General features: G+C 41.1%; 2 protein-coding genes across 5 annotated transcripts in view; one reads left to right on the forward strand and one right to left on the reverse strand.

Moving 5' to 3' along the window:
• GPATCH2 (G-patch domain containing 2) overlaps positions 1 to 1,680 on the reverse strand; it is a 110,054-nt gene extending 108,374 nt beyond the window's left edge. The window contains exons 1-2 of one of the 3 annotated variants that reach the window (XM_083433306.1): positions 1,282 to 1,461; positions 270 to 393 (exon numbers count right to left, since the gene is read on the reverse strand). Coding sequence is in view for 1 of the 3 variants with exons in the window: in XM_083433304.1 (XP_083289430.1) it covers positions 1,282 to 1,337 (56 nt within the window). In the remaining 2 variants the exon portion in view is untranslated. Of the gene's footprint in view, positions 1 to 269; positions 394 to 1,281 lie in introns of all 3 variants that reach the window. The other 2 variants (XM_083433307.1, XM_083433304.1) reach the window with 2 other exon arrangements.
• A 19-nt stretch (positions 1,681 to 1,699) lies between these two features.
• SPATA17 (spermatogenesis associated 17) overlaps positions 1,700 to 25,155 on the forward strand; it is a gene marked incomplete at its 3' end in the record, with an annotated part of 72,818 nt that continues 49,362 nt past the window's right edge. The window contains exons 1-5 of one of the 2 annotated variants that reach the window (XM_083433376.1): positions 1,700 to 1,843; positions 3,728 to 3,817; positions 5,837 to 5,918; positions 7,914 to 7,964; positions 12,721 to 12,824. In XM_083433376.1, the coding sequence (XP_083289502.1) occupies positions 1,776 to 1,843; positions 3,728 to 3,817; positions 5,837 to 5,918; positions 7,914 to 7,964; positions 12,721 to 12,824 (395 nt within the window). In that variant the 5' untranslated portion in view covers positions 1,700 to 1,775. The remainder of the gene's footprint in view (positions 1,844 to 3,727; positions 3,818 to 5,836; positions 5,919 to 7,913; positions 7,965 to 12,720; positions 12,825 to 25,155) is intronic. The other variant, XM_083433377.1, reaches the window with a different exon arrangement.

Below are 25,155 nucleotides of genomic sequence, written 5' to 3' on the forward strand. Positions count from 1 at the left end.
TGTTGGCTCCATATACTGTACCTGCTGCTTCCCTCCCTCCACTCTTTTGCATATTTCTGCCTCCACAATACTAGGCCATAAGCTCTCACTCCTTGGTTCTATTTGCCATGGACTACATGAAAGCAAGCTTTCTTTCAGTGGCTTACAAGCATTCTCAGCTATTGACAAATGTGACATGAATTTCTGTGCTGTTTCTTATTTTTATAGTGATTGCATATATGGTATATATATTATTACTTCATACTAATTTTTAAACTTTATTTTTGTACCTTTACAGGGAATTAATACAAACGTAATTCTCAGTTCGCAGTGCAGTTCTCAGAAGTTACATCTTTACAAGTATCATCCTGGGAATCATCATCCCAGTTGTGGACAACATTCTGGCCAACTCAGCTATATAGGAAAATGAAAAAGTCACTCTGTAGCCCCATTAATATCTTCATGATAGCCAAAGTGTCAATACCCCAGTCTGCTCTAGATGGCTTGCCTCCTTATTCTCACTACCATTGCACTTTATGGAGACTGTGTGCTAGAGCAGCACTTTCCCAACTGTAGCCTGCAGACCACCAGCGATCTGCGAGCTTCATCTGAATGGCCCACGTTATGTGCCTGTGGCTTTGCTGCTGAAGACTGGAGATGGCACATCCATTGCGTTAAACTTACTGATTTTATTTTATTGCCTCTTTTAGAGTTCTTCAGTTGCATTTGTCATTGCCATATGCCAATTTATTTATTTCAGTTTGAATTCTACTGTGTCCTGAAACAAAATGCAACACACAAGCCATAAAGGAAGCAATAAAAACACCATTAAAAATCGTATAGCGCCCGGCACAACGCATTAACCATTATTACAGCAAGTAGGAAGCCGTGTGTGTATGTGTGTGCATTACGTCGTCCACCCAGACCCTCAGCAATGTTCAAGTGGTTCGTGGGGAGGAAAGTTTGGGAGCCGCTCCGTTTCTTTTCCAATCCAAACCCTGCACCCCGTTGGCACATGTTTCACAGCCAGGGGTTGCTAACCTTCAGCGAACCCCCCTGCAGCCAGCAGGTCACTACGGGGGCGTCCATGCTGCAGCTTCTTCACCTGCCTGTTTCTGAATGCGGAGATGCTGCTCAAAGCCCAGCAGCGGAGCGAAGCAGCCCCCCCAGCCCCCCCCCCCGTTCAGCTGACAGGGCCGCCTGCCCCCCCCAAGCCGCCCCCTCGCCTCCCTCCCTAGAGCCAGGCCTCACCCTCCACCTCCTTCCTCCACCCCTTCCTCCTGCCCCAGCCCTGCCCCTCACCAGCTCTTCCTGGCGGCCGGAGGTCTGCTCGGGTTGGGCTCAGCCCCCCGGAACATGTACCCGGCGCCCGCCGTCGGCCGCTCCCTGGGGAGGCGGGTGCCGCTTCGCAGAGACTCGGGGGAAGGTGACCGTCCACCGGGCCAGCTCTGGGGCTGCTGCGCTTCCTCAGTCCCCCATGATGGAATCCCGGAAGCAGCCGCGGCGCTGGGAGGAAACCGGGCCCGACCATTCCTCCCTTGGCGGGGGTCGCCGAAGCAGCAGCAGCTGCAAGAACGGCGGCGGCGGCAGCGGGGCGTCTTCGCCCTCGCCGCGACCGCCGCTTGACCCGCTTCGTCCTGCTTTCCTCTACGCCCTCCCCGCCGTCAGGCTTAACGCGCCTTCCCTCCGGTCCCTTTCCCCACCCCCCAACCCCCGCTCTGTCTCGGGTGGTACGGCCCGGTTGCCATGCCGACTCCTTGTACACCATCAATGGGAGCCGGCTGGGAGGGGGGAAGATGGCCACTCTGGCCAGGCTGCAAGAGAGGCTGCCGCTCTTCAAGGGGGAGTATTACTCTAGGAACAGGTAAAGCTTCCTCTCGCCCTCACGCTCGCGCCGCACTCGCCAGCCTCTCTGAGGAGCCGAAGTTGCCCCCGGAGCAGCCACTCCCCCCCCCCGGGAAAGTTCCCAGGTTTGCTGCTGGGGGGGGGAAGGGGGGAAAGAGATAAATTCTTCTTTTGTTTTGGCCTCGGAGCAGCAGGAGGAGCTGCCCTTTCCCTCTCTTCCTCCGCCCCCAGTAGGATAAAATCTACAGGTGAACAAGTTGCTGACAAGGCGCAAAAAAATCGAAAGGGGAGACCTCCCCCCCCCCCCGACACTTCATTTCTGGGAGGGGGAGCCAGGGGCATTGGGGTGGGCAAAAGAAAAGTGAAGGGTTTGATTTGCTGCTGCACCTTTAGCAACTGCTTAGATTAAGATTTTGGGAGGGGCAGTTCAGGCTTGTTGAAATCTCTCCCTGTTAAAGGTGTGGGAGACCTATCCACGTTGCACCTGGCCATCCAAACTAGCATGGTAAAAAAGGTAAAGGTAAAGGACTCCTGGATGGTTAAATCCAGTCAAGGGGGCTCACACTACTGCCCTGTCACTAGTGGAATACTCTTACAGTGCTTCCCTTTGCTTGCGAGGCTTCCTGGTCCTAGAAAGATGTCAAGTTATGGTTTGAAGGTAACAAGTGGCCATCTTGGCAAAACTAAGCTGATCTAAGGCTGGTCAGTGCCTCCAGTGAGCGACTTCCTTGGAACCACATCTATGCCTATCATTGATTTCAATGATGGGAGAAAGGTGGGATATAAATGTTTAAAAAACGAATAAATAAATAAAATGTCCCCCCTTCCCAGGATATCAAGAGGCATGGGTATCTCTCAAAGAAATAGAATACAGTGGAATCTCAGGTTACATATGCTTCAGCTTACATACGCTTCAGGTTACAGACTCCGCTAACCCAGAAATAGTACTTCGGGTTAAGAACTTTGCTTCAGGATGAAAATAGAAATTGTGCTCCAGTGGCGCGGCGGCAGTGGGAGGCCCCATTAGCTAAAGTGGTGCTTCGGGTTAAGAACAGTTTCAGGTTAAGAATGGACCTCCGGAATGAATTAAGTTCTTAACCTGAGGTACCACTGTAAATAGACAAACAAGCCCCAGGTAGACCTGGCATCTCAGAAACTTGTATTCAGGACTACCCTTGGGTTGATTATGAGTTGTAGATGTGGCATCCAGACATCCTTCCACTCACCACTGAAACTCTCTGTTTGTTCCCACACTCTCTTCTTTCCCTCTTAATTAATTGCACTACTACCACAGTCAACTTCAGAGTCTACCACCCCACTGCATTTCCCTCAAAAACAAAACAAAACCCAAGCAATCCACCAGGTTGATAACTTTCCTAGGTTGTCATATACTATTCAAACTCTTTCCTTTTCCGGCAAAATAAGTTATAGCTACACTGGGCTACTTTGCATGGCTAACATAACATACACACACACACACAGTCCCACCCACCCCATCTTGTCCAATATGGATTCAATAATGATTGGCATTAGAGTAATTTTAAAAATAATTATGATCCAGGGAATAACCCCACCCCAATTCCTGTCTTTTCTGCTTTTTTTGTTTTTGAGTTCACATAATATGCCATAATTACAGCTACGCTAACATTGTTTTCTGTGAGGCAGCAATCATTTCTCCATCAGGAAAGACTGCAAGGATGTTAGACACCACTCTTTATTTACTGCCTATCAGTTATAAGACAAAATTGTTTTACTAGATTTAAGAAAAGAATGTGATCTTACTCAGAGAATATATTGTTTGTTTATTCTGTTCTTGAATCATAATATTTGTTTATTTATATGTCACTTAATTGTATGGCTGACCAAAATGCAAATTGTGAAAAACAATTTCTTGTGTTTTCAGATGCGTAGATGAATATAGAAAAACAGAATATTATGCTGCTGTAAAAATTCAGAGTTGGTTTCGAGGATGCAAAGTCCGAGCGTATATCCGGTAATTTGATTTGCATCCAAATTGTAGACATGCATACTTGGAAGTCACCCCCACTGATATCATAAGCCTTTATTTATTGGCAAAATGATTTTAGGTTACACCCTTAATCTGTATGTTATTTACCACTTTGCCAAGTCTCTCTGAAGTTAAGAACTTGCTTTGCATATCGAACCCCCTTATTTTTCAAATGAAAAAAATTAATAGCTTTCGGCTATTTTGAAATTTTCTTCTTATTTTCTTGTTTATTTTATTTAAAATTGCTAGGCTAAATAAGCAGGAGGAAATAATTTAAACCCCTTTAGTCATTTATTTATGAATGTCAGTCATGTGACATTCACTTGACAAGATGTCTCTGAAAAGTACTCTGTTTGAAGAGATAAGTTTTTAAAACCTGGCTTCTCTAGACTTTTGAAAAGTATCTAAATTAACAAAAGACTGCACATATAGTTCAGTTGGTAGAGACCCTTAATCTCAGAGTCATGAGTTCAGCCCTCACATTGGGCAAAAGATTCCTGCATTGCAGGAGTTGGACTAGTTGACCCTCGTGATCCCATCCAACTACAATTCTGTGATCATATCTGTTGTATCTGTGGGATGCAGTGTGGAGCTCGTGGTAATACCAGACTGCATCCTGGAAATGTCCCCTTTACTTAAAAATCTGTTGCTGAATCTGGCAGCTGCAGTTTCTCCTGCCTTCTTTTCTTCTCTAATCTCCTCCCTGTTTGTTGTGACATACTTCTCATTATAGCAGGCTGGGTGAAGATGGCAGAAACAGCTTGTAAGAGATGGTAGAAACCACCATCTCCAAATGCAGCTGCAGACTTTAAAGCTAAGAAGTTTTCCGGGTTACAACCTGGCAATCACTAACAGTTGGGGCTTCGTGTAGAGAAGCATGTGGGTTTGCCAACCTTTCTATACCCTGTGCAGCAGGCTTGTGCATTGAGGAATATGTGTAGAGAACTTGCTCATTTTTTCCCTTATTTGAATGTTTCCACTTTGCAGAGGACCACATGAAATGGTCTAGTACAGACTTAATGTTGCTGACTTTATAGACAGTAAATTACCGTATTTTTTTGCTCTATAAGACTCACTTTTTCCCTCCTAAAAAGTTAGGGGAAATGTGTGTGCGTCTTATGGAGCTGTGCAGCGATCCCTCTTGCTGTTCTGGCTTCTGGGATTCAGAATATTTTTTTTCTTGTTTTCCTCCTCCAACAACTAGGTGTGTCTTATGGTCTGGTGCGTCTTATAGAGCGAAAAATACAGTATTAAGTCAAAAACAACCACTGGGGCAGTGCTTTCCACTGTCATCCATCCCCACCCCCCTTCTCCTCCTGCATGCCAGCTTCAGACAAACCAAAGCTTACCATTATGTCTGGAACAGGAAACTGTGGCTTAATGTGGCTGTTAACCAAGATCTGAAAACAGACCAAGCAGTTCTTTGTTTTGGATGTAATAGGATCTGGTGCAGAAGCTGGTGTACAAGTGGAAGAAGGATGGAGAGGAACAAAGAGGAAGAGTGTGGGCCCATCGCTTGCTCCCACTTGGATAAACTATGGTTTATTAAGCCAACAATGTTATGTCCAAACCAGCCTAGGGAAACTTGATATTATTCTTCTGAGGCTCAAAGTTCAGACAAGCCTAAAGTGGAAAGCAGCCAGAGATGATTATATTTTTGCCAGCTTATCCTTGTCAGAAGCTGACACTGACTTAAAACTGTTAACTCTTCGCATCCTCTTCCCTATTCCTTTTGTGGCTCCATAAGAAGTTACGTTGGAAAGGGTCCATGATTCAGGCAAGACTTTAGTGCTTTTAATCCCAGATTGATACCATGTATTCCAAAAATTTGGATGAAACCATCAGTATTTAAGCTGCCACCTCAGATTTAGGATGCATATTGCTATAAAAAGTCTCCAAATTTTAATTGTCAAGCTCGACTGCTACATGCACTGGGTTTTTAAAAATGGTTCAACTTTTCACTATTTCCAGGGGAAAAAATCTTACCAAGGTATTTTGTTTCAGGTATCTGAACAAAATGATGGTTTTTATTCAGAAATGGTGGCGGGGTTATCAAGGAAGACAAAAATTCAGAGAAATGGTGGAGGTAAAAACTAAATTTGTAATTAAAAATTACTGTAAGCTTTCCATAAGACTGTACGGAAATACAAAGTAGGTGAAATCTCTTCAGTTTGGCCAAGTACTTGCTAGCTTTTAAATTCACATGCTGTTGATCAGGTATAAATGTTTCAGGATTAAAGAGGGGGAAATAAATTACCGGTAGGTCTTGTTAACTTTTCTAGGCTGGTTGTAGACTCACAGGTTCTGTTGCTCTTAGAAAAAAGAATACAGTATTAAAGATCTGAATTCAAGGGAAGAATGAGAGGGAATACCCTTGGCTTCATTGGCCTTATCTCTTCCAGATGGGGCTGCACTCCTACTAAAGTTGGCATGGGGAACCTCTGATTTGCAAGCCAGATTAGGCCTGCCAAGGGGCCTAATTTGACTTGCAAGGACATTTCCCCACAACTGGCCACCTGCCCCACATCTGAGACATCAAGTGTGGGGCAGATAAAGCCACAGTTAGGAAGGGACAACTGGGAGCCTTGGTGCGCACCCACCTTTCCAGTTGTTCCTCTGCAAGCAGAGCTTGCATTCAGTGCCTTTTAAATTTGGTGCTTAACGCAAGCCTCATTGAGAGTAGTCCCACTCAGGAGTTCTCAAAAGGAAAGTGAATCCTACCCGCAACCTAATAAGCTGTTCCAAGGCTTTAAAACAACAGATTTTCAGTTTTTTTGGTTTTCAAAAAGCTATCCCTTCTCTGTGATAATTTTTTGCTATATTAGAAAGGAAGTAATATAATATTAAAGCCAGCATTTTAAGACCTCCTTTAATTAAATGAAAGGAATTATGCCTGGCCTAATGTAATGAAGAAAGCGAATTTTAAAATGAAGTAGCATCATTGTGTTCATTTGTAAATAACATATTGCAGCCAACTGTTTCTTAATTGCCCAGACTGTTGATAAATAATCCAGTCCTGCTGCTCTCCACAGACAATTTGCTTTGGATCAGACTAGGCAATTCAAATAACACTAATTACAGTGAAACCCTTTTACGGTGAATTCTTCTTTGCCAGGGAGGGTGAGGGGAGTAGTGAGAGAAAAGGAGACCACATATCACTTTTCCCTCTGATTTGTAGTCCCCCTCCCCTCCAAGTCTGCAACTTATGCTGAATAAAGGACATCTTCTGCCTTGAAAGTACTTATTTTACTTTTTATGATGCAGTTGTGAATTATGTTCATTTTGCATTTGTAATTAGAGGGCGGAACAGATGTGAAAGCTTAGTGTAAAGTGATGTATCCATTAAAATAACCTATCCTGCCAAGTGAGTGTTTGCTATAACAGGGGATTCTTTCACTCAGAGTGGGATTCGCCTTTATTGGAAGGGAACCAGGAAATGTTTTCTATATCAGGGGATTCACTGTAACATGTTATCATTGTATTTATGATTTTATGATGTTGGAATGAATATTAAATGAAACAAAATTCCCAAGAATTACTCAGGAGGCAACTAAGTACATAACATTTAGTACAGATGGTTGGAAGGCACAATTTTGCTCCATCACTGCATCCATATCCTTGAACGATTTCGACTGAAGACAGCATTTCTTTGAATTTTTCATTAAACCAGACGTCTTGAAATATGAATTCCTTTTATGTTTCTGTGAGTTTTGGTTAAAAGAACCCCAGTGAATAAATCATACAATACTACGTGTCACCAGCACTTGTGAATATTTCTGCTTTGTTATTCTACTCTCAGTAGAGCACCATTGATTATCAAACTCAGCGGAGAGCATTTTATGATCATATATCTCCATTAGCTGCTAGTTTGACTACCATAGATTTTTCTGGTTAAGCCTGCATTATGTATTAGGAAGCCTATCTCTTCAATACAAAGTTTGATTTTATTCTCTCTAAGCCTAGAACTCTTATTATGTATTATGTATAAAGATTCTTATCTTTTATATGTAAAAATAGGAGTACTGTCTTTGTGTAACTGAAATGTATGCCATCTTTCCCCCCACCCCTCCTTGATTCACAGACAGCATATTTTATTATGAAGATGAATTTCTACAATGAAATGGCTGTCAGGGTAAATATTTCTTCACTTGTTAAACAAATGAAAAGTCAATTGTGCTCTGAATTTGCTTTTAATAAAATGAGCAACCCAGAATAATATACACTTGATTGATATGCTGATGGTAAAGTGAGGAAATGGTACATAGTTACAAATTTAAAGTTACACTAAGTAATCTAAGTTGCATTTTTGAAAATTTCTGTTTGATTTAAGATATTGATGTGTGAATTCTTCTCTATTCCAAATGTTGGGGCGCTTTGTCATAGCTATTAAATTATTATTCATTTATATATGTGTACACCCACCTACCACCCACCAATTTTCTTCTATGATGGACTCAAAGCGGCTTACACAGAGTTCACTGGTAACCTCCCATTCAGACACTGCTCAGACCCAAACTTGCTTACCTTCAGCTTACCTTGCTGTATCATGTGACTCAGACCAGAAGTGAAACTTGCTTAATTTCTGCCCTAGTTCTGTTAGGATCAAACATGTACACAGGCAGTTTTCATCCATGGTAATGGTTGATGCAAGTATAGTTTTCAGTTGTGCAAAGTGTCTTCCTGCAGCTTGGGTGTAGGTGCATTGTCCCTACAAGATTTAAATAATCTGTGGTGGTTGTTGTTTTTTAAAAATTGAATAATATCATTGGATATCACACTGATCATTGTTCAAGAGGTGGGAACAGAGAACAGGTGCAGCCCCCCTCCCCCTCAATACCCCCCGACCAGTGCTATTTCTGAGGAAGTGCATGTGCATCCCTGCATTGTTGTGTTGAAGCCTTTGCTATCTATTATTGAGTGCATGTTCTCCACCTTTCCTCTTAGGGCGGTCTACATGATTCTTTTCATTCCCCCTTTATCTTCACAACAGTCCTATGAGGTAGGTTAGATTAAGTGAGAATGACTGGTTCAGAGACATGACTGGATTTGAACCCATGTCTCTCTAGTATGACACCATAACCACCCTGGCCCTGACCACACGGAAGTACACACATGCACCCAGTCCCTCTTTTGCAGACATTCTTCCTGTATTTCACACGCACACCTTCTGTCAGCCTCAGCTTACTTGTGCAGATTACTAAGGATGAAAATCAGAGTATGACTTCCTCTGCCCATCTCTTAGAAACCACGTATCTGGATTACCTGAGATGACATTTTGGGTAATCGGGACGGTATAGAGACTCTGTAGGAAGCCAAGTGTCAAGCTAAGGGGTGGGGGATACCTAGGTCTCAACATTCCAGACTCTGAAATCCATAGGATTGGATCTAAAGTTGCATGGAGTGGAACTCTGCAAACTGGATACTCTCACCTGCAGAAGAGGCTAGGCAATTTTTGCCGATTCCCCATACCCCCGTGGTTGAAATATGTTTCAGGGAGTTGAGAGACCCTCTGGAACAGAATGGGAGATGGCACTGGAGGTTGCAGAAGGGAGAGGAGATCTGTGGAAATTGCCTTCCCTCCTTCCTGATGTGGCAACATCCCGTTTGCTGAATGGAAGCCTCATCTGCATTTGACTCACTTCTACAAATGGGAGGCAGTCTTCCGTTTTCATAACAGCGTATCTTGATTCAACCCTTATACCTCCCAATTTTAATGCATTTAGCAATGTTTCTTTAATTTAAGTGAGATTGTGTTTGGTGTTCAGCAGAGGAGGGCCACCATAATTGTCGTGATGCTTGCATTTATATCACCATAAGCCCTGTGAAATCATTGGCATAAATATTGGCATAAAACTGGAGCATAATACCTGAAAATTAATCTGCTGGTGTAAAGACAGGAAATAAAAAGTTGTACGCTGTATCCAGCCTATCAGTGCTTTCCTTTTCCTTATGCAGTCCCATGCTGCTAAATTGCTGAATCTTGCCCATAGGCTAATGCCTTCAGGTGAAAAGGGAGAGAAAAAAATGCTGTGTGTATGTTAAGTAAAAAATATAAAATAAAAGCCTTGGGCAGCCTGATACAGCTTCATTGTACCAGCATATCTTCCGTTTTGAAAAACAGTTTTAAAATTAGATTCGGGCAGAAAGGCAAAACACCTGATTGGTGTAATGGCTTTTGTGTCACTGTGCATTCTTTAAAGCTGTCCCTTAATTATATCTAACCCACTACTGTCAAACTCTCACCTTTAGAACAAGAAAAAGCACAAAGAAAGCAATTATTATAATGCATAATTTTCCATGAATCAGATTTACTTTTAGTATAGTGGGTTGTTATATATTCATCCTTTTCATTTGGAAGATTTAAGGGTTGCTGTGAATTTTCAACAACAAAAGTAATCCATGTTTTTTAAAGGAACAATCTTTGTGTGAGCAGATGGCTTTTGATATATCAAGGTTTTGCCATTTGTTTTAGTGCTTAAAATAAACATTATTTATAAGACCACTTACATTTTGATGTTACTTAATGAGGAATATGCATCATTGATTTGACTAGCTTAAGAGGTCATTTAGAACTTGCCCGTTAACAAGCTGTAATCTGCTGAGCACACAATGACTTTGTTTAAAATTATCTGTTTGGTACTGATCAATGACAATAATTGTTTGGTACCAATCACCATTGAAACTTGCTAATTACTTTGAAGGGCATACACACTCGCCTTTTGTAGGAGTGTGTAAATATTCACCTTGGAATTGTAAGATACGGTAGTGGAAGTATTACATTTTTTAACCAATTCAGCAAAGTCAGGTAGGTAGTTGTGTGTCCTGCACTATGTTGGGAAACACCAGAAAAAAGCTCTGGCATATGGAGAGACTAAAATGGCTAGGACTCTTCAGCTCAGACAATAGATGATAGGGAATGTAGAGTATATAAAACTATGACTGTACCGGAAAAGCTATTGATGACAATGTGTGTGCCATTTGGGATAGTACTAGTACCGGAAAACATCCAATGAGATGTAAGGATTAAAAATGTGTAGGGTGTTGCATACACAGGTGTCTCAAAAGATGCATGCTGTCCGCTTAAGATTTCAACAACAGTTGACCCATAAAGCTAAATGTGGTTTGCGAGTCTTGTACTGTATAGCATTCCATAAGATATTCAGTTAACCTTCCAAGTTTGCTGCCTGCCTGGGGCTGCCAGAACAGAGGGTTTGTCAAGCACTTCTCATGACACAACACAGGGTCTTTGTGGATCACTATTTGTTCAGGCCTGCTCTGTGTCCTGTTCAAGGCTTAGACCTGAAAGGGAGGACCAGTGAAGCACAGCAGGAGTCCAGCCAGAGTATGGCACATAAAGCATAAAATCACCTGACTTTATAATAATATTTCATTTTTTTACTGCTGTGTAATAAAGAGCTATCTGCTTGTTTTCTGCATAGGTAAAGGCAATTCAGAACCGTCTCTGTATGTGTGTTTTAAGTCTTATCTGACACCACTACATGACTTTACTCCGAATGTCAGCCGCTTCTTTTTTGGCCTACCACCCAGTTTGGAGTCAGCCTTCTGGAATACTTTTAGAACCTCCTAGAATGCTTCAGAGTTCACTTTGATACATCAAACCCACTGCTGTGCTCTGCAAAGTTTTTCACCCCTCCTCTATATAGTTTATGTTTAAGAGTGCCAGTCATGATACACTGATTTTACTTCAGGTAGATTGCCAAAAAATAAATAAATAGAAAGCGGGCGGGAGACAGTTTCTTGCCAGGCTTTGGAGGCCATTGCAAGATTATGCAGGGCTGTCTGAGATCTCATGGGAGCCTCCAGAGCCCTCACACGGCCAACCCAGAGCTGAAGAGAAGGGTGGAGGGCTTAAAAGCTCTTTCCGCAAAGCATTTCCCCACCCTGGAAAGTGCTTTTAAGCCCTCTGCCTTGCTAACTGGGCTCTGGGAAGGCCCTACACAGGCTCTGGAACTCTTTGCAAGACCTCAGGCGATAAAAGAGTCTAGACAAATTTATGGATGATATGCCACCAGTGGCTAGTAGTCATGATGGCTGTGTACTACCTCCAGTATTGGAGTCAGTGTGCCTCTGAATACCTGATGCTGGGCAACTGAATGGAAGATGTCTGTTGCCCTCCATTGTGGAAAATGTATGCTGGACAAAATGGATCTTTTGTTTAATCCTTCAGAGCTTTCTTTTGGAATAGCCACAACTTATCTTTCCTGCACTGCCCCACCCCAGCTGGCAGGAAAGTTTAACTCTCTGGGAGATAATACAGGAAAGTAAAAGCCAGCAGCACCTCCTTCCTTGTGAATATGGCTCAGCAATCTCTTCCCTCGCCATTCAGAATCATGTTTTGTGGCCAAGCATCTCCACCTAGCATTCCTTAGTTGTAGGGAAAGAGCCTTTAAAGTTCTAAACAGACAGAGACAGATAGCCTTCTATGTGATAAAATACAGACCAATTCTTAAGATAATAGCTTTAGTGAAATTTGAAATGTAGAGAAGCTAGATGTTAATTTACATGATACGCTGTAATTAACTTAAACGTGGCTAACTGTTTTGACTTGAATATACTACTTATTACTTTTGGTACTGCTTAGAAAAGCAGGTGAATGGATTTCATTCTAAAGGCCCTCAAAATTCTTTGGAATAGGCAAAATACCTTACACAACCATTGTAAGCTCATGTTCACTTTAGCATTCCTTGATCAATAAGTACTATTTCAATATATTACTTTTTCCTCATACCTGTAATTATGTATACATGCATGCTTGATGCTAAAGCAATATCATCTCTCATAAAACTAGATTTTTAATATAAATTGACAGTGTGATCTCTCTTGCAAAAAAAGTATTGAAGCAAATATATGTGCTTTTTCTCCACTAGATTCAGAAAAGATGGCGAGGCTATTACGTGCGAAAATATATCCATAATTATTATGCACTGAAGAAGTACCTGGAAGCTATTGCTTTGAATAATGAGCTGGTCAGGTAAAGATAAAAATACTGAGTAGTGAAACTTTAAATTTCTTTTTTTATATATTTCTAAATAGTTTATGGTGCTAATTAAATTATTTCTTCATGGAAAGAATTGCCTCCATTATCTAATATATAAAGTAGTCTTCTTCTTTCTCTTACCTAAGCATGTGGTGCAAATTATGATCTCGTTTATACCAGTATGCATGCAGCTATGATTCTACTGAATCCACTGGAGTGAGCCCAAAGCTGAAATACATACAACACAGAATTTATCTCTTTCCATCTGCTCAGGAGAAAAATACTCTGGATTTTCTATATTAACTAGTCTGTAGAATAATGAAGTAGTGCTTGAGGCTTAAGACCCCAATTGCAACATGTATGTGGGCCCTAATTCTGGTGGATGGGTGCTGAGACAAGGCACATGCTGCTAGGCCATGATAGTTTTCCAGTACCTGCACCAGATATGGCTCTCAGGGGTCAAGGAGCTGGAGATGGTTAAGAAGAGAAGATTGCTACCACTGTCCACCATGTGCACTGAGAGTGTTCATAGAGTAATGCAGCCCTGAGTTAGACTCACCTCCATCACTCAGTGGTGCAGTGAACATTCTGCCCCTTGGGCCTCACTGCTTCCTTAAGGTCTGTAGGTCAATACACCAAGAGAGTCTCACTATCCCTTTAAAATAGGTGTGGGGAACCTGGGATCCTCCAGATGTGGCTGGAATACAACTTCTCCTAGGCTTGTGCCCCAGGGAGGACACTTCAGTCCTGCTAACTGACAGTCGAGTGTGCCTTGACTTCACTCCCAGAGGCACACTCCACTGTCTCTCGACTGATGCCAACAACAACAGCTTCCACCATCCCTGACCATTGGGCATTCTACATGATGGGAGTTGGTATCCAAAAACATCCGCAAGGCTGCAGATTCCCTGGTCTGAGAATTGCCCACAAACGACAATTTCACTCGATGTGATTTCTGCCATCATGGGTCTTCTCCCATCGCTTCAGCCCTATTTGGCAGATTATTTCATTTTTAGCAACTCAGAAAGGGAAATCATAATCTTCTTAGTCTACTGGAACTATCCTCTCTGTGGGAGAAATAATTACTTCGTGTTACAGCTCCAATCAAGATGCATCAATCCTTAGATCTTGTAAATTTACCGAAAAAAGGCATTTGTGCACCTTTTAGTTATTCTTGTAAACACAAATACTGTAGTAAAAATGCAGCAGAATTTTTTAAAAATTTAATTTGTATATTACCCTTCATTTGAAGATTACAGGGTGGTTTACAGTATAAAAACAAAATACATAACATAAAAACGAAATAGTAACACCCCACCAAGCAGTACTTGGAAACAAAAATCTTCTATGAGTGGTATTCAGCTAAGCTTTACTCAGAGGCAACCCATTGAAATTAATAAATCTACCCTAGTTGTGCTTACTAATTTTAGTGAATCTACATGGAGTAAAGCTTAACTGAATACCACCATATGTGTCTGGATAGCCGCTTTTGTCATTATGTTTATATAACACATATGTAAGATTACGTTTTCACAGCCTGCCTCTTACAAAGATAAATTGGTTTGATTAATTTAAAGACTGAGTATGCATTTTCTAGATGTGTCCACTTATAACCTATAGCCCCATATGCAAAAACTGCCCTAGGTTATGAACAAGAAAATGATATCATGAAATTAAAAACTAGCCTCAGGGATACAGATTGGCAGCATTAATAAAAATCATAATGCTGTTAATGGTGAAACTTACAATACACCGAGTTTCTCTTCTAATTTTAGTTTCGGATATACATTGACTTTATCTGTTACTTAATGTTTTGCAGCATTAAAGGTGGGATGCAATCAACTGAGAAAATGAGCTAATTTCATGAATAGATTGAATTCATTAGAACTGTTATCCACAAGGCCTTTGCTATTGCTTATGGCTTTAAGCTTCATTTGAAATAGGTTTAACTGGTGACCCTTTGGCTTGAACTGCAAGTTATGGATCCCCATGTTTGCCTTGTAACACTAAAACAAGAAAGAGTTAGGCAGGGTAGGGTGCCTAAGTCATTCTTCCTTCCAAATCCATCCTAGCCAACTTAACCCTTCATTTCTCAGCCAAGCTCTGAGATACAAATAAGCACAACTGGGGGATAAAGAGCTGGAGGGTACATCTGGAGTGGAGAATCAGTGGAAAAGGGGAGGGCAAGCATCTTCCTCCCACCAGCTGTTTCTGAGCTACAAACGCAGCCCCAGCCTTTATAGGAATCTGGCAGAGATGGTGTTGGGAACTTGTGTTTGCCTGTGTAATAAATGCATTGTTCCTCACTTTTCTGATCCTAAAGGAGGTAGTTTGAACAAAGACAGATCACTGTCCTGTTTCAAATTTAGGTGATGTTGTAGGGTTATAATCGGTATAAAAATAGCCCATTTTTAAACCCAAGAGCCTGGGTTAAATGTTCGTTTCTAATCCAAATGGGAACTTAACTACTCAGATTTAGTATTCCGCCAAATGTTTAATAATGCCTCCAGTAAGGACAGTTGGTTTGTCCAGCTTGGGAACAAAACCGAGTGTTTCAGTAGGTCTGACCAGCATATCACAGCGTTGTAAACAAATATTGCCCAATGCCCTTGTAGATGTCTTTATTATTTTTTTTGACCATTTATATCCTATCTTTATTAGTAAGTAAATTCAGGGTGACTCACAAGAAAGTTATTGCAAAAGCCTGTTTCCCCCTTCATATGACATAATGATATCATGTGATTGACAGGTGGGGGTCCTGCCCATCTGCCAGATTTGGCCCATTAATGCAGATCCTGATAAGAATCTGTCCCATGGAGCCAAAAAGACTCCACACCCTATTCTGTTCCTCAAGAGGGCTCTGGAAACTGAGCACAAACAGTATGAGTAGTTCACTAGACTACCCAAAGGAAACCTGTTGGCTCTTAGGACTAGGCAGTTTTAATGGAGCAGGAGGAGTTGGAACACAGAAATGTTTTGTTGAAAGCAATTTGAAACTGTGTGTGAGTGTCTCTGTGTGTGTGATCGATAGGGATGGGTGAATTCTCATGTATAATAGGGAAACAATTGTTGAGTAGGATCAAAGGAGGATCTAGGGGAGCACGACCGGTGCAGCTGCACTGGACATGGAGCTTCGGAAGCACCATAACTATGATCCAATGGAAGGCAAGAGGTTGAGGGGACACTCCCCCACCCCACACCAGATTTGGGTGTCAGACAGGGCACCACTGAAAACTGAGACACCAAGGTCTGCTGCTAGCAGAATCTCGCTTTGCCTTGACAGTTATCAAGTCCAAAATACATATGGGAATTCTCTATATCTGATCGAGATCTGATACCGTAATTAGTCTTTCTTAACATGAACATTAGTTAATTGTGCAAACTCTCTGTGACTACCTTTGAGCACTGTTTGGAGATTTCCTTTGGGGAGAAGATGGTTTCCTGCCTCTTAACAGGATTAGGTAAATGGCAGCATAGTACATTGATATGGCTGCCCATTACCGTCCAGGCAAAAATTAAAGTGTTGGCCAAATTTGAATCTGTTTCTTCAAAAACTTGGCAACTAATTTCATTGTACCACTTTTTTTAATTGAACAATTCACCGTAAAGCTGGGATGAAACTTAAAGCAGTTCCAGAGCAGTGATAAAGTAATTATGGGACATTTTGGCTGCTGAACTACCTTTATTAAGGTTACTTATGGACTTTAGTATCTTCTGTAGATTGATTCTGCTGTTAAAACCTGAGCCACAGTGTGTATCACACACTTTTATATAGTCTCAACTGCAACAGATTTCACAGTCTCCTATTTTATCTAAAGTGGGATCTTAACTGTAAAGTAAGTAGAAAAGAAGGAAAAGGTGCAATTTCATTAAGCTCTAACATATCATTGGCTGTCAGGCTGGCCTTGTTATGCTGTCCATCCTCATTTAACTATCTCACAAGATCTCTTAATGAAGTTAAGCCCCAAGTTCACTCCAATAATTCTGTGGCAAGAGTTTGTGCAATGTAACAATTCATCACTTGTCAGGAAGGCACTTTTAGTTTATACATTTAATAAGGGCATCCTCTAGCTTGGTTAATTAGAAGTGAACAGTTTGCATATTTACTAAATGTGGAGTGTCATTGCCACCACGGCCTATTGCCTACATGAATTATTTCTCTATCTGCAATAAACAGCTGGGTAATTATTACTGCCATAATCAGATAAATTCCCTCTGTAAGGCTTTTCTTACATGGCAATTCTTTGAACTCATCCAAAGCTGAACAAAATTTATGAACTCTAGTAGCTGGGCCACTTTTTCATAGTATACTGTCCCTATTTCAAGGACACATATAGCATTATAAATATTCCATAAATTAGGAGGGTAAATATGATTACCTAAAGATTATATATTAATAAATGAGATTTTAGAAAACACAATTCTCGGGTTGTAATTGATTAAATTATATCACTCCTGCTCTATGCAGTTGTAGGCATCTGACAGGGTATCTGCGGTTCAGGGTAAAAGAGCCAGGCACCAAGATTGGAAGTAAAATTATCTGGGCGAGAAACACCAGAGGAGAGGGGTGTTTGCTCTATTCATGTTAATAGACTTGTAACTCTTCTTTCATACGCTTGAAATGTTAGGTGGGATTTTAGGTGGGAGGAATGTAGTGGGCCATTAAAACAGTACGTTATCTTGCTTTTTAATCATTGTGTTATAATTATTCTTTCTAGAGACGAACTGAATTTACTCGTGACTAATTGACTGATATGGTTAACAGGGGTAGCCAATGTGGTGCCCTCCTGCTGTTGTGATCTACAATTGCCAGCAGCCCCAGACAGCATGGTCAGTAGTCAGGGATGTTGGGAATTGTAGTCCAAAACATCTGGAGAACCTCACACTTTCAGTTCTGTGGCTAGTTGTACCCACACATTTTTGTTTGTCCCCAGGACATGTTATCTGTTTTTTTCTGGCTTGGTTTTAGTTTTTTTTAATAGGGTTTGGACTATGAGAATACACTGGACCCTTCTAAAGAGGAAAAGGCAGTTTGCAAGGAGCTTGCTCTCTAAACTGGGTGAATGGGCATTAAATGTGATTCAGTGTAATCAAGTGTAAAGTTATGCACATTGGGTTAAGTAATTCTAATTTACGGGGGGCTGATGGGAGTTGTAGTTCAGCAACATCTCTAGGGCCGAGAATTATTCACGCCTGACATAAAAAGAATATGACCATAGTGTAGCGTTGCCATACATCTGGAAATTCCCCGACATAGCTGGTATACTGCAGTTGGAAGCAGTGTCTGGAGGAAATTGCTAAAATGTCCAGAAAAATCCAGATGTATGGCAACCTATGTTGGTAGTGTTGTTTTTGGCGATTTTCCTTTAAAATAGCTCAATTTTTTTGTGTGTGGTCCTTTTGGCAATTTTGCCAAACCAGCTCAACAATTCTGGCCCATATTTTGAAACATGGCAGCCCTACCATAGTGTTATTTCTCACAAAGCTTATACACGCTCTCCTTGTTACATTTTGGGAGGTTCTCAGAGTGAGTAAGTAGAAAACTACTGTATCTTTCTACAGTAAAACTCCTGAAGCCTCATTTAAGTGTAACTCCACTCCCTCCCTCATTTTAAATGCACATATAACTTCTCAGTGGTTTTTCGTAGACTCCTGTGTCTCATCTCCTCTCTACTTAGCATAGCTCTGCTAGTGAAAGTAAATATTGGGGCAGGAAGGCAGTAATCAGAGGAATCATTGCTGATGCACTACTCACTGTGATCCCCAGAAATTGATGTAGTGCCAATTCATGTTGAAAGCTCTTTTATCGACTTTGAGGCTCAGAGAGCTGATGTAAGTGTATCTGTATCTTTTAAAAAATACTTTTACATAAATAAATGCTTACTACATGTGTTGTAAAAAAACTTTTACTGAAGATTATTGGCACAATCAAATAACCAATTGATAGCCAGAAACAAATGTTACACGTCATTGGCCATGTGGAGACATCATGGTAATCATAAACCATAGTTTACCATGCAAGAGTGTGTTGTGTCCATTTCCCTCCTCCCTATCAGTACTTAGGAAAAACAAAGAGAAATCCTTGGCTTAACATCATGGCTGCCTTGGGGATTGTGATTTGTTTTGGTGAAACCAGGATTGCTAAACCCAGAACAAAGCTTAGATTTGCCTACAAGCTAGGATACTTCATTTGAACGCAGCAATAATTTTAAAGGAAAGGAAGGAGCAATGACTTAGATCCCAAATCATAAAGACAAGCAATAGATTATCTTGGCATGAAATATGTAAACCTCTATCATTTTTACCTTTCTAGTAGATCTAAAGAATAGAGCAGGCATAGGCAAACTCCAGCCCTCCAGATGTTTGGGACTACAATTCCCATCATCCTTAGCTAACAGGACCAGTGGTCAGGGATGGTGGGAATTGTAGTCCCAAACATCTGGAGGGCCGGAGTTTTCCTATGCCTGGAATAGAGAGTTGGAAATGTGGTCATGAGATCAACAGACTAGTTTGATACTGTATCCCTCCTAATATGATGACTCTATCAGAGTAAACCACAGTTTTATTTTGTTTTTATTAATGTTTTACTGTGAATATGCCCTATCTTGACTGTTCTCTCTACCCTTTCCTATACAAATTATACACTATTTTGATTTGTCTGAAATGCCCTTTGCTTTCCTTAATGCTACATATTTATAGTTATACAGTCACAAGATCACAAACTTCTTATTAAAATGCAAAACAAAATGCAATATTTTGATAAAGTTCAATGAAAGTATGTCAGTATAAATCTGCAAGATCTTAGTGTTGAGTGCATCACCATTACGGTCTGAATACTGCTGTAATCATCATTTAAAGACATCTACTAAAGTGCTAGGAAAACATTATATATGTATTTTTAACATTTATAGAAACAGAAGGAGCACTGTCAACCAAATTTGCATCTCATAGCTGGAACCAACACCACTGCACACTGCATAAATGAAAACTCAGAATAACAATAAGTTACCTTGGCACATGAATGAGTTTTATTTTTAATACCTAACCAAAAGTGAAAAATTCACAGTCTCAGACATTTGTTGCATATAATCTTAGTTGAATCATGATGACAAGTGTTCCTAAGTGCATTACTTCTAAAATATGAATGCATTTAACTAGTGAAAGGATTTAAATTATTGTGGCATTTTACCATAAAAAGATTCTATTCCTTTTTCTCCAACTTTCCCAAAGCTTTATTAGGCCTTCGTTCTCGCTTTCGCTGACTTTTACCATTTTGTAGGGCATTTGGGGGCAGAATGTCAGGCACAGGTTCACATATTCATTTTCCTTTGTAACTTCACTAATATCCTATGCATAGGGTAGGAACATAAAAAGAGCCAAGCCAAGTTTATATAGGATTACATGACAGGCAACATCTTAGAAGAGGAATTCCTAGTTCATCCTCATGCTGAAGGGCTTTTCTAAGATGGTGCCATGTGAAACCAAATAGTATGCCATGTTCTTCTAACCATTTTTTATTCATATGTAGATTTACATAATTTAATCAATTAATTTAGCAATTATGAATGATAACTCATAGGATAAAGGAATATTCATTTATTTGGGTTGACAAAAAAAAAAGTAACATCCTTAATCTGAATGGTCAAATTATGGGGCCCTGATTCCCCCTTCAGATTCAACTGATTTGTGCTGCATTGTGATTTCAAGAGGGTGATACACTGGTACCTCTGGTTACGAACTTAATTCATTCCGGAGGTCCGTTCTTAAGCTGAAACCGTTCTTATCCTGAGGCGCGCTTTCGCTAATGGGGCCTCCCGCTGTGCGCGTGTCTTTGGCGCGCGATTTCCGTTCGCATCCTGGAGCAAAGTTTGCAACTGGGAGCAGCTACTTCCGGGTTAGCAGAGCTTGTAACCTGAAGTGTTTGTAACCAGAAACATTTGTAACCAGAGGTACCACTGTACTGAAGTCTAGGGGAAAGATTCAGTTAAAGGGTCCCACTAATGGAAGCCCACACAAGGACTTCTTGCTCAGTGGGGCTAATGTTGTATGATTTCATCAGCATTATGTTTAATTTTCTTTGTAATTGTTTCTCTTTCAAAGGCTTCCCTTTATTGTTTTTATTATGCAGGGCATCTTAATGGCTATATATTTTAAAGTGGTTTGGGGTTCTTATTAATTTTTTTGTATTTTTTAAACAATTTAATTTAAAAGTTTTCAGGAAAAGTAAAGGAAAATGTGCATGTGCTTTCACCTGGAGTGATCATTTTGTTCCTTCAGTATTTTCTTTCAGGGCCTAGCCTTTGGTAGAGACTGTCTCCCTTTTTTTCCTTCCCTCACCTTTGAGTCCCAAGCATGTCTGCCCATGAGAGACCCACTGCAGAAACATATACAGTGGTACCTCGGGTTACAGACGCTTCAGGTTACAGACTCCACTAACCCAGAAATAGTACCTCGGGTTAAGAACTTTGCTTCAGGATGAGAACAGAAATCATGTGGCGGCGGCAGCAGGAGGCCCCATTAGCTAAAGTGGTGCTTCAGGTTAAGTACAGTTTCAGGTTAAGAATGGATCTCCGGAATGAATTAAGTACTTAACCCGAGGTACCACTGTACTAGATGCACTGAATTAGAATATTCACTGCCCTCTAATTTGCTTGCACCAGTTCAGGATGATGCTTAATTCCTATCAAATTTTGCTACCTGGGAACATACATTTATTTTCTGATATCATTGGACTTCTCTTAAGAATCTGCAAACAGTTGGGGGTGCCTTATGCTTGGGAATTGGTACCACTCTAGAAGCACTGTTATAGTAGGGCATAAATAACATATAATTCTTTGTTAAAATAGTTCCTTGTTTTTAGGTTCCCTATTCAGTCTTAGATTCCTACTTATATGCCTCTTTGAATCACTGCTTACTTATACGTAGGACTCTGTGTGAACCCATTTGAGGAAGAAATGCTGTTGTTGTAACTATTGTCCTTAAAAATGTGCTCATTCATCACATTCCTGCACTCATCCCAACTCAAACCCTGTTTTTCCATCTATAGGTGTGTGCTAGAGAGCTTAGAACTCTCTCTTCCCACCTATTCATTGTTCTAGATCACTAGCCACCTAGTGTTGAACTAGGGTCTAACAACCGCATCATGTTTTTATACGTATAATTCATTCATATACATAAATTATAGTGTTTCCATTAAATATTATATAAGATACAAGTTCAACAAAAAATACCATCTTACAAGTTCAACAAAAGATACCATCTTAGCTTTTTCTCTGTTGCCAGTTTAGCATTGATATATATTGTGAAGAAAATGAGCTCTAAAAATGTAGGCTGCCTGTTCAGGTAAAAAAGAATTACCGTATTTTTCGCCCTATTGGACGCACCGGCCCATAGGACGCACCTAGTTTTCAGGGCGGGGGAAATCACGCAGCCTGTGCGCTACTCCAAGACCTTCTCCCTGCTTTTGTGGGAGGTGGCGGGATTCCCCCACCTCCCGCAAAAGCCCACAGGAGCTGTGCGCAACTCCTACGGGCTTTTCGACCAGGAGGGAAAAGGGACTGAAACGGCCAGTCAGTCCCTTCTCCCTCCTCAGGGAAAAGCCCCCAAGCCCCTCTTCAAAGGGTGCGCGGCTCCTGCGGGCTTTTCTACGAGGTGGGGGAATTCCCCCACCTCCTAGAAAAGCCAGCAGAAGCTGCGGAGCCCCTTTAAAGAGCACACGGCTTTTGCCTGCTTTTGCGGGAGGTGGGGGAATTCCCCCATCTCCCGCAAAAGCCCACAGGAGGAAGAAGGGACGGACTCGGCCAGTCAGTCCCTTCTCCCTCCTCGGGGAAAAGCGCCCAGGAGCGGCGCACTCTTTAAAGGCTGTACGGCTCCTACGGGCTTTTCTACGAGGTGGGGGAATTCCCCCACCTCCTAGAAAAGCCAGCAGAAGCCGCGGAGCCCCTTTAAAGAGCGCGCGGCTTTTGCTTGCTTTTGTGGGAGGTGGGGGAATTCCCCCATCTCCCGCAAAAGCCCACAGGAGGGTTGGAGAGTAGCGGGATGGCGTTGCGCGCCTTCCCGCTGCCCCCCATCTTCTGGGCCTGGCGATGGGGGAAGCGCTGCTTTCCCCACCGCCAGCCTCCAACCCGGGTTGGAGAGTAGCGGGAAGGCGTCGCGCGCCTTCCTGCTGCCCCCCATCCTCTGGGGCTGGCGATGGGGGAAGCGCTGCTTTCCCCACCGCCAGCCTCCAACCCGGGTTGGAGAGTAGCGGGAAGGCGTCGCGCGCCTTCCTGCTGCCCCCCATCCTCTGGGGCTGGCGATGGGGGAAGCGCTGCTTTCCCCACCGCCAGCCTCAAAGAGCAGACTCTCCTGGCTTCAGCGGAAGCAACGTGAAGCCTCTGGAGCGCAGGCTTCGGAGGCTTCACGTTGCTATCGCTGAAGCCAAGGAGCCTGCATTCGCCCCATAAGACGCACACACATTTCCCCTTCATTTTTGGAGGGGGGGAAAGTGCGTCTTATAGGGCGAAAAATATGGTATATCTGCTCTTCAATTCTGTGAGTAATATTACTTAGAGTAGACCTATTGAAATGATTGAAAATGACTAAACTAGGTCCATTAATTGCAGTGGGTCTAGTCTGACTAAAATATAGTTGAATACCATCCTAGGGCGGTTATTGGACTAGCATTGGAGATTAAAGAAGAAAGGAAATACTTGTTACTGATATAGCCTTTATGCTGCAGTGATTGTTCATAATAAAATTATTTGCTGCCAAGTTCTGCATTTTTTGGCAAATGTAATTTAATTTTACCAAATTACTATAGTGAATAGTGAATCATCCATTCAAAATAATAATAGTCAACTTTCATTGATGAAACAAAATTGTTTTAGATATTATAATTAAATTGAATATATATTTGTATATAAATGCTTTTCTTCTGTGTTGTCCAGCACTTACTCGTTTTTGGACAATTCTAGCTTTTACCATTGTTGACAAGAAGTTGGATGGAAATGAAGTACTTGTAAATATTCATTCGTAGGCATTTTATTCTCTGCGGTTCATAGATACTGAGGCTGACCAGACAAATCTGCAACAAAAAAAGAGTAATTACTAAATAGGAAACATATGTACCGACGTTGACAGGTGTAATTGCTTTTAAAAATCCGAGAATGTATGTTTATATATTTTTATTAATGTTATTGTAAAAATGCTTATTTACTCACATTTCTCGGCTCTGAGATCTGTTCCTTGAGGACAAAGAAAGGTCACCAGTCTCTCCAAGTCCTAGTTCTTTGTCAAAAGTGGACACAGTTAATGAGGTTGGTTTGGTACGGCACAAATTCTCAGACACAGATAGAGATCCTTTCAATGGAAACAAATTTGTTTGGCTTTACCAGGTTACTTAGCGATTAATAATAGCCTTGAGATGCAGGTCAGAAAGGTCAGTGTACCCGCTTGCCAATACAATCTAAAATGTACAGCAAGTCCAGGTCTCCAGGCTTGGAGGCCTCCAAACACTATGCATAAAGTAAAACAGGCTATTTTCCAACTTCTTTTTTCATATTAATAAGCAATTTTCAAGAGAAGTGTGGCAAAATGGGGGCCATGCCACTCTAAGTAATTCATTTATTTTGCAATTTAATCTTATGTTGGAAAAAAATTACACTGCTGCAAAAGCATAGCATGGTGATTTTTAAACGTCAGTATGTTTCATAAGTAACCTTGTATGAAATATTGTATTAGAAGCCTTTAACAGTAAAAGGCAACAAAAAGAAAAAAGAAAACATTCCAGGGATTGAAACAGAATAATACATCTTCTCCTATCTTTAATTTATTTCTGTTTTGTTCTACTTTTGCCTTGTACATTTGAAAGAAAAACATGTGTGATTTACTTAATATTTTACTCTACATGTTATGGATTAATATTTTGATGGAAAAGTAAAAAATGACATAGCATATAGATTTTTGTAACAGAGTTTTCTACATCTATGGTAAAAATATTGCCAGATTGCATGTTTTAAAAAGTTATGACCCATTATACTGAAAATATTATTTATTTGTTTTGTATCCTGCCATTCATCAGCAAGCAATCTCAGCATGGGTTACATCATAAAAAAGGGGGGAAATACATCCATTGTAATAAAATGCAGTAGCATTACAAACAACATCAAAACGTTCCATATCTACATATTTATAGATAGCAAGAAACTGAAAATATCTATAATTGTAATGGAGTGAAAATGCTCTCGTTTTGTGATGGACAGAGTCAACTGATTGTTGCATGATCATCATAGTTTTCTGAATAGCTCTGTAATGCAATGAAATCCACAGTCCTACACTTCATACA

Source organism: Podarcis tiliguerta, assembly GCF_965153285.1.
Source record: "Podarcis tiliguerta genome assembly, chromosome: 3".
Classification (NCBI taxonomy): domain Eukaryota; kingdom Metazoa; phylum Chordata; class Lepidosauria; order Squamata; family Lacertidae; genus Podarcis; species Podarcis tiliguerta.